We start from the raw sequence: 10,354 nt of genomic DNA on the forward strand, positions 1-10,354 counted from the left end.
CTGATGAGAATTAATAAATAAACTTGTATACCAAAGTTTCCAAGCTTTTTGAGTGGCCAACAGTATCAAAGAAATATCATGAGATAGCTATGAATAATTTTACTTTCCCAGCATTATTCAGGCTTATGGAGCAAGTCTTAAACTTTTCTCAGTTCTTTACCATTTAACTTCCTTGGGTCATAGATAGATAGATATACATATATATATATATGTATATATATATATACATATTTCACATATATATTTAAAATACATATTTCTGATATTTAAAGCACAAAAAATCTGATGTGATCTGCGGATCACCATGGTGCCTAAAAGAAATTTAAAAATTTCTACGTAGTTTTCATTATGGAAATAGTCTAAATAATAAGTCTATTTTTAGAGTTCAAGATGTTTCTGATATTACCACATAAACCTCTGAATGTCCTGACTATTTGGCCACTGAAAAGTCTTATTCAGAAAGATATAAAAAGTTAGGAAATTCACAACTGCATAGCAACCCAGCTCACAAACAAGTCTGGATGTAGGTGGCAGAGGTATGTTAAGCCTATAAATAACATAGGGTAAAATGAAGTAACGAAATTCTAGCAGTTTCTGAGGTACTATAACAGTGAATAAGCATACGAAAAACATTAAATTCCAGAATATCGACTTTGATTTCAATGAGTCAGCGATACTCCAACCGGCAAATATATAAACTGGAACTAACAAATATTTCACAATTTCATATCTTTGAAAAACTCTTTTCCACACATAGAATGTATAATGTCTATTATCTGCTAGCAAGTATTTATGAGCATAAGTAAATTTCCAAACTAAAAATATGGAGACTAAAGTAATCACAAAAAACTGAATTCTCCGTTTCCAAACTAAGCAAAGAAAAGACCTGATTTTCTTAAGAGACAGTAGGTGAGGAAAGGAAAAAAAGAGAGTAAAAGAGAAAAAGTAGAATAGCTGAGGAAAGTGTAGGCAGGCTTCATGACTACTCCGGTCACCAATAACAATTCCACCATTAACTACCACAAAAGCACAAAACAGAAACATTAGAAGGATGTAGGGCCAAGTCAAAAGGAAAAGCATACTCAAGTTCTTAAAGGACATGGAATAAGCCAAAAGGAACTGAAGAATTTTCCTGAATTCTGAAAATGGTCCTTTAATAGAGGGAAGCTTCTCTTCTTTCTTCTTTTGTAGCTCGGTTTTCCAAGCTTCAGTCAACTTTTGTGCAACAACGTTTCCTGCGCAGAAGATAGCCCAGATGATATTTGTTTGACGAAACATGAAGCCACAAAATCCAAGCAAGGCTGAAGTTTTATGATTTCCATAAAGACACATCAAGTAGGCAAAAAGAGTAAAAAACATGGATCCTGCTTCTGTATAATAAAGGAAGTTAAAAAAATAGAGTGTGGGAAATACTGCTAATGTTAATGTTGACAAGATTCTCTGGATACTTGAGGCAGCCTACAAGAAGAGAAAACACAGTTCACAATAAAACAAATATGCTGTTTCTGCTGAGCTAATGAACTAAAAAACAAAAAACTGCCTGACTCTTATTTAAAAAAATTATTCAACATTAATGTTATTTCTGGCTTTGCAAAAACACAGTATGTATTTATAAGGGCACTTTCTGATACTTTTTAGTTACACCTAGCAGTTTGGAAAGCAGTAAGACAATACATGTGTGTGTCAAAGCCTACAATACTTTGAATCATTCAACAAATAGTTAAGGAGTTATTGTGTGCAAGACAATGACCTCAGTTCTATGGGGAACACGTAGACAAATGGGACACAGTGCAGGTGGTTCCATTTCAGTGAGCTTATCTTCGTGCCTTCCATAAGCATTCACTTAGCCATCATCACCAATTTCTTTTAAAGATATCCCTTCAAAACTGTGCACTAGAGAGAATATAAATATGTATATAACATTTATACCACCATACACAATGATCTTACTATTTTATGATGAAATTACAGGGATCTTCCTGAAAATAGTGGGCCTAGTCTAAAGTTTTAAACATCTTCTTTTGGGCTGATAGTCTCAGGTAGAATTTGAAAGTATTCTTATCTCCTTGAATTCTATCATCCAGTTAATCTAAATCGCCAAGCCAGACCATGCCATTACCTTGATTAAAATTAAGGGCTGTCCATCACCTATTAGATTAAGTTTAAAATGCTTTCCATGACATAAAAATATATTCGTGACTTCTCCCCTACCTTCCTCTACAGACTTCTGAAGCCTCACGTCCCTGTACTTTATAATCTTATAATTCCAAATAGCAATTCCCTGCATCTTGTTGTTTAATGCCTTTCTACTTTTGCTTATGCTGTTAATCCTGTCAGGATTCATTCCCACCCTACAGTTCTATCTGTCATCAAGATTCAGCTCAGGTACCATCTTCTCTGTGAAGCCTTATCCAATGCCACCCACACCTCTCCCTCCCAGTCAGGGTGCAACAAGTGCTCCTCTGCTCCTTCTCTGTATCCTCATAACGTTTTATAGCTATTGCTCTCTCATAATTTACACTATTGAGCTAAAAGTAACTATTATAATTAATATTTATTGATTCCTTACTATATACCAGGCAATATTCTAAGCATCTTCCATTTATTAAGCTCTTCTACTCTTTAGAACAGTCCTTTGAGGTACAGTCTATATTTTTCCCATTTAACTGACGAAAACAAGGAGTCACTAAGGGGTAACCTGCAAAGTAACACAATTAGTAAGTGGATAGAATTCAAACCGAGGTAATCCACCTCCAAGGCCTGCATTCTTAAATCATAAAAAACTGCTTGGGGGCTTCCCTGGTGGCGCAGTGGTTGAGAGTCCGCCTGCCGATGCAGGGGACACGGGTTCGTGCCCCGGTCTGGGAAGATCCCACATGCCGCAGAGCGGCTGGGCCCGTGAGCCATGGCTGCTGAGCCTGTGTGTCCGGAGTCTGTGCTCCGCAACGGGAGAGGCCACAACAGTGAGAGGCCTGTGTATCGCAAAAAAAAAAAAAAAAAAAAAAAAAAATTGCTTGGTAACCTCTGTTTCCCCTAATGAAGATATAAGTTTTATAAGAAAAAGACTGTGTCATTTACCTCTGTAATCTCAGTTCTTAGCATACTGAGATATTTACTGAACTGGTTTAATTCATGTAAATTTATAGATTTTATAAATAAATAAGAGTAATTCAAGTATTTAAACACAAGTATCTTCTAAAATGGGGGTAGGGGACTTGCTTTATCTTTACAAAAGATACACAAATATTAAATGTTAAATACATTTTTTACCAAATTTCATAAAACAAATTCACCATAATTGTGGAATTGACTGTACATAAACTTAAATATAATAAATTATTTTGAAAACAAACCTTGTGCCTGGGTTGCACCTTGTGGAGAAGCAAATATAGTAAATAGAAGTTGCCAACACTGAAGAGAAGATTAACAAATCTGAGCATTCCAATGGAGCAGACAATGTGTTCTGACCATCCGAAGATCCAACTGGCAGGTTTGACCACTCCAACTGACAGCAGGTATAAGCCAGGTAATGTAGTAATCATGGGGTCCCACTTAAAAAAAAGGTCAACAATGAAGCAAAAGCAAGAGGTAATACTGATAGGACTGACACAGAGATGTCATCTTTACCAATAATCAGGCATTTTGGGAAGTTATCCTAAGTCACAGTTAAATGAGCAAATCAGATGCCTCCTCTAAAGAAAAGTTTATCTTATGTTTTGTCCCTGTACCTGCTTTGTGACTGTTAAGGTACAAGCAACCAGCAGACAACAACTTAAACTCAGTTTCTATTTTCCAAGATATACTCTTTGGAGGGCCTGTAATTTGGTGATTGAATTGCAAATGCCCCAGTTTTAAAAAGCTTGGAATCATCCTCTGGAACTCGGATGGATTTAGAGAAAAAAATGTTTAAAGAGATTAAAGCACAGGATCCATAATGACAACTACAATGTAGAGAGCCATGAATTGTGCTAAATCCTCTGTATATAATCCTGCAACAAGCCCTATAGTAGATACAATTTTACTGTCATTTTCAGATGAGTAACCTGAAACTCAGAAAATTTCCAAGCGACATGACTAGTAAATAACTGCCAAGATTTAAAATCAGGTCTTCTCTAACTATAGACTTTATATTTCTAACCACTACTCTACAATGACTTCACCAAAAGAGAAGGATATGTCTGTTTTTGTACCCATATCTACACAACTATGTAGCCAAATATATACTCAAACATGCTGGCACTTCACTGGTTGCCAGTTTATCTAGTTAACAGAAGGTTGCTAAAAACACCAAGGATGGAATGAATGTAACTTGTCACTTCTTAGTAGCTGAAGATTCCCCCCTCCCCCTCCTATCCGACTCCCAAAATACACAGTGAGATGCTTGACAGGTGAGCTAAAGTGAAATTTTCTGACATTTCCTAGAAGCAATCCAATGCCTCTAATCCCGGGACTGGCAAAGAAAAACTAGGATAGCTTTCATCATTAGCCAAAAAGAGGGGCAGTAACTCAGTTTCCCATTAGTTAATCTCCCAGAGCTTTTCTTGCTAGGAGACAGACCTGCTGTTTATTCATTCATTTAGCAAATATTTTACAGATCTCAGAGACAGGAACAAAAGATTACCCAGTTCCTTTCCTGTTTGGAGTGGAGGGAGCTAAGGATAAAGGTAGGAGAAATTAGAACTGGGGCCAGCTCTTCCCTTTCTAGCCTGTCTGAGGGTGCAGACAGGTTGGGGATCCCACCTGCGAGAGGGAGAAATGGCCCTCACAGTAGCGCTGTGCCTGCGGCAGGTGGAAGATCTCGTCCATGTAGGGCTCTCGCAGCGCCCGGCTGAAAGCAGAGAAAAGGAGGCAGGACACTAAAAAGGTACAGCTCAGGGCTGCCGAGAAATAGTAACCCTCCAGCTGCGCCATTCCTGCCCGCATAGCCAAGAATCTAGTCCTGGAAAACATGTGCGGGATTCTCAGGTCCCCAAAGTCAAGCTTGACATTCGGGCTCGAAATGGGCGCGCAAGGAGGGACTGGCCGGAGGGAACTGAGCATAGCCGGAAGGCAAAGGATGCTGGGAAGAGCGGACCCTGAGCTTCCGGAAGGGTCGGGTCACTGTTTACCGAGCGAGGAGTTTGGGTAACGCACCGGACCGTTGCCCTGTCAATCACGTTGCGCAGGGCGCACTGAGTGGTCAGAGCAGCCGGAAGGGGCAGACCTCGGGGGATCTGTGGGCGCTGGAGTTGCGCTGCTTGTTGCTTTGAAATGAAAGCAGCTGCTTATCCTGAAGGTCTTTGTTGGCTTTTTTACTGCTGTTCCCATTTCTCACCAGAAGGTGGCGGCATTTCCACACGTTTGCAATCTCCAAGCTCTAAAAATTTGCACATTCCCCCGCCCAGGTTATTTTTTTCTCTCAAGTGATCTGAATTACTAAAACATTCAGTTCCAAGGCATTTGATTTCATCAACTTTGGAGGGTGGGAGGGGGAGCGTTGGTTGTGGAAGTTTCAGATTAAAACTTGAAGGTCCAGAGAGACCCTTTACTGATGAATGAACTTTACTAAGTCATTTTTAGATTAAAAGAGAGCTCTTTCAAAATGTCGGTACTCTGAACGAGGATTTATTTACATCATCACTCATAGTGCATTCGGATAGGCAGATCACAGTACTCTACGGGAGTTGAGGAAAGCAGTATTTTAGAAATTGGTGTGTTTTAGTTAAGGAAGGCGTCTCTGTGCCTGTAAGTTTGATTGTTCTTAACATCTCTATTGCAGCGTTCTGTTTTTCCTACTAAATAATAAGCATGAGCATCTTAATGGTTGGCACTATGTATCATTTATGTTTGTAGTCCCCAGAATGGCTTTCATATATTAGACACTTAAATTCGAAGACTTTTATAGTTTGCGTTGACTTCCCACAATTCCAATATTGGGGGTTGGAGGCTGGAGGTGAGAGAAAGTATTTGAAGAATGCTGGAGATAAATTATGTTTTGTAATTTTACCTTGTGCTAGCAGGCAATGTTTTGTAGAAAAATGATCTCTTGGATAACCTCAGTCACTGTTGTCTTTGGTGGGAATAAATAAAAAATGAGTCAGGGTATTTTTAGAGTTGCAAACCTCAGGGTTTTCAGTTCAACTCTTTCTCTGGGTCAAAGTTAATTCACACTCTCCAATTTAAGCAACTTTCTCAAATTAAGCTGACTGCCTCTCTATTCAGTCTCTGCAATTTCCTTATTAATAAGAGGGGTATGAAGTGAATATGTGGTGGAATAAGAACATGTATAAACCACTGGAATAAAATCATGTCAGGATCCTACTGTGATACATCGTTTTGTTTCCCCTCTTCTCTCCCATTTTATTATTTAGTCCATGCTGTACTTACTCTATTTGAAATCATGTTCAGATGATCTAGGCTTCAAGAGTTTGATATGATCTACAAGTAACTGACTCCAGAACCCATGACTTTCTCAATTGTGATATACATACTGTAGGGGCAGAAAAATATCTTTTTCCTCTACTCTTGTTACTGAACTCAGGTCTGGCTGCTTGCAGACCCCAAATCAATACTTGAGAGAAGACAAACGCTGGTAGAAAGGAAAGCTGTTTTTAATCAGAATGGTGGCAGTCTGGGGAGATGGTGGACTCAGTGTCCCCCCAAAAGAATCTCCAAAGATTCTGCTTGGCCATTAAAGTTTTTAGAGGGAAAAAAGGAAGTAAACTCATTTATCATTGAGATAGGGTGTCAGAATCATCACCATCCCCCGCTGTGTGCAGGTTAAGGTGCAGGCTTGTCGACTTCTTGTGATTTTTCTTTAAATGCTATCTTGTTCACACAGTTAATTCACGAGTTTACTAAAGGAGAAGCTAGGGAAGAGAGCTGGTCATCTGTTAATTACTTATTCTTCATTTCCACTTCTTTGATCTATGGAAAGAACCAACATCTTAGCAAGGTATTGTGTGATCAAAAGATTTGAAAGGTGTGCTAGGGCCAGAGATGAGTAAAACATGGCGGTGCCTGCTTTATAGTTAGTGTCAAGACAAAAGGGGGCTCCTGCAGAGAGCTCCTTCCTGCCAAAAGCTGCTTACACTCTTCTAAGTTCTCAACTGGGACATCTGTAACAAAAGACAGATTGAGAAGAAAAAAGCATACAAATTTATTTAATATGTTTTATGTGATATGGGAGCCTTCATAAAGAAGTGAAGGTTTCAAGGAATAGTTTAAACCTGAACATTTTTGTGCTCGACTTGATGGAGAGCAGAAAATCATGGAAGGATATGATAGGGCAAAAAATATGAGGTAAGTGTATTAAGCTGAAGGAAACAGCAATGCCAGCTCATTCAGATTCCTCTGGGTCCCTTTGATAGGGACAGAGTAAAGGGACAAAGTGGGTGATTAAATAGTTAATCCCACTAGGGGATCGTAAGTAGAGAAAAAAGTATGGGATACCCCTGTAAGTTAATGTTCACTCGAGAAAGCAGGTTTGCTTAACCACAAAACCAAGCAAGCTTGCTTAGCAAAAAAACCATGCAACAGAAGCATGAGACATGCCCCCAAATAATAAAACAATGGTGGCATTAGACTAATATTCTGCCCAGTGAGTTCAGTAAGTTAATGATTCCTAGTACATGCTCCTCCGGGCAAACTAAAAACAAAAATATAAGGAAAGGGTGACATTATACTGAAACCTGAGATGATTTACCATTTTTAGTGTATGTTACTGCCTATTTGTTCATTTCCATTGTGCCAGGACAGTCCTGGCTTGACCATGTAGGGACAAGAAAACTCCCCCACCTGACGTGGAGAAGGAACTGATGATAGAAGCGTGACGCCTACTCAAGAATGAGAAAGAAGGTGGTCTTTTCCCCCACCTCACTTTTCCTTTGATTACAAAATTGTAGTTCACTAAGTTCTTGGGGCATGGCACCCTCTCCCCTGCCCACTTGTAAGCCTCACAAGAATCCTATTCTAATAAATCACTTCTTATTTATCACTTTGCCTCTTTCTGTGCTGAGACATAAAGAACTGGATTTCCTCAGAGCCCCCCGAGGTGCATTTCTGCAGTTTCACCTTCGTCTTCAGAAATAACGATGCTTCTTTCTTCTGAGTATAGGAAGGTCACCTCTCATGTGAGAGTTTTATGACCTACTTCAGGGGAAGGTAAGAATGTCCTTCCTAGGTTTTATTATCTGCTTCATTGGAAGGTCAGATAGTCCTTCCTGCACATCTATTTCTCAAATTCCTTACACTTGAAATATTCAATATGCCAAAGTGCCACATTTTGGACTAGCATGTCCTGATTCCCCGTCAATACCTGAAAGACTACTGACCTTCCCCTGAAACAGTGGACATTCTTTGAAGGTAGTAGAACAAGGCCAGCCATTCATGCCATGTGTTTCTCTCTGTACTGATTGCCACCAAGATCTTACATTAAATATCTGATCCCACACATCCTTTTAAGATAATTGGAAAGTTTTAAGGAAATAAGGGGTTTTAGAAGTGTTAGTTTCATTAATAATTTACTTGTCTTCATTTTACAGAAGCTGAAGTTAAAATAAGTGGTTTACCTGAAATCATGTAGGAAGTTAGTGGCAGAGCCATGAAATTAGAACATCAGACCAAAAGTAATAAAATAACATCATAGACTTATGGCTTAAAATAATCTTCAATTTATACTGAACTGAATGTTTCATTAGTCCCATTAACCTTTTATTTACATTCTATTCCTTTGTGTTTCCATTCACCAAGTGAAAAATACAGGTTTCATTTTTTTAAAAAATTTCCATGGTGAAGACTAATTGCATCAAAATCTGCTGAGGAGCTTTGTGAAAAACTAGGTTCCAGGGTACTATCTCACACCTCTAAATAATAATTTTCACATAATAATCATCAGTGAAAAACATATTACTTAAGAATGCTAAGAAACACTAAAGGCCCAATAGAGGTCTTCATAGAATACTCCACTAGTTTGTTGGTGAATCACTTTTACTGTCTGCAAATTGATGAAGTTGTTGTCACTTGTCTACTTCGGGATTATGACATCTCTCATAACCTATTATTGCTTTTCCAAGGTCTGCCACTAAATCAAGACCTCACATTAACATAGCCATTTCTAGGGATTTTAATGAAGTAAGTTATGTTTTAGTAGATCTACATTTTAAAACTGATCACCATTAACATTCACCTTATGTTCTCCATTTTCCTTATGTCTTTATTTTGTGAAAAAGAGTCATCATTAGAATGTGTGGTCCTATCATCATAGATCCTCAATTAAACTTTTTATTTTGTCCTTGTCTTATGAATTATGATATAACAAGTTATGGCAAAACGGGCAATTTCTTTTGGAGTTCTAAGGATAGGTAGTGTGTACAAGAAATAAATCTTTGTTGGTTTAAGCTATTAAGATTTTGCATTTATTACTGCCATGAAAATTCCCTAACAGTGAGTTTCCCCAAATGTTGTAATTCTAATAACTGAAAAATTTGTGTAAGTACTATCACTTTGAAGTGATAGTCCAGGTACTATTCTTCTTCTTATTGAGAAGGATAGTACTTTTCCACTTTTTACTGAACTAAAATACTGACCACTTGATAGTCACAGTGATGGTTTACTCACTTTTTGGTGCGAATTTGTTCTAGCTATAGCTGTACCTTGGGCCCAAATCATAGATGGTAACCTCCAAAATGCAAGTATCCTTGAGGTCAATCTCAACATTCCAATTTTAAATAATGTTTAAAATTCATCAATTAATTCATCAATTAATTAAAAAGAAAACACAACACAAAATTTTGGTACTAAAGCTTTAGCCAATATTTTAGCTCTTTACTGAAAATATCTTGAAGATAAGCTGTAAGGTGACCAATCTTCCTGGCTTGCTGGAGACTTCCCAGTTTTAACTTTGCAAGTTACAGGAAATCCTTTGGTCTCAGACAAACAGGGTTGAGTCATCATCTGGAAAGTTATACCACACAACCCAAAGCAAAACTTCCTAAATATTCCTTATAATACTGGTTCTTAAAGTGTGGTCTCTGGACCAGCAGCATAGCATCACCTGGGAACCTGTTAGAAGTGCAAATTATTAAGCCCTGTCTTAGACTACTTAAACAGAAGCTCTGGGGAGTGGAGCCTGGCAATCTGTGTTTTAATATTAATTTAATAATCAATTTATGATTCGCTTAAATTCCCAGGTGAACTTGATGCACATTAAAGTTTGAGAACACTGCAGTCCTCTCCTCTACATTGTCCTTGCTTTTCTGTCCACCCATACTGCATCATCCCCTCTCTAGGATTTTTTCTTTGTATTTTTTCATCCTTTTTTCTCATGGAGAAAATTTTGGCCTCTCCAATTCTTCACATCCAGGATTCCCCCTAT

General features: G+C 38.2%; 1 protein-coding gene across 1 annotated transcript; it reads right to left on the bottom strand.

Annotated features, from left to right (window-relative positions):
* Positions 1 to 230: 230 nt before the first annotated feature.
* Positions 231 to 5,050, bottom strand: ALG10 (ALG10 alpha-1,2-glucosyltransferase). The gene is made up of 3 exons (XM_065887535.1): positions 4,741 to 5,050; positions 3,354 to 3,551; positions 231 to 1,458 (listed from the first exon to the last, which is right to left on the bottom strand). Exons 1-3 carry the CDS (start codon positions 5,038 to 5,040, stop codon positions 403 to 405), a joined length of 1,554 nt encoding a protein of 517 aa, XP_065743607.1. The 5' UTR covers positions 5,041 to 5,050; the 3' UTR covers positions 231 to 402.
* Between the last annotated feature and the right edge of the window lie 5,304 nt (positions 5,051 to 10,354).

The sequence above is a fragment of the Phocoena phocoena genome, chromosome 11 (assembly GCF_963924675.1).
Source record: "Phocoena phocoena chromosome 11, mPhoPho1.1, whole genome shotgun sequence".
Taxonomy (NCBI): domain Eukaryota; kingdom Metazoa; phylum Chordata; class Mammalia; order Artiodactyla; family Phocoenidae; genus Phocoena; species Phocoena phocoena.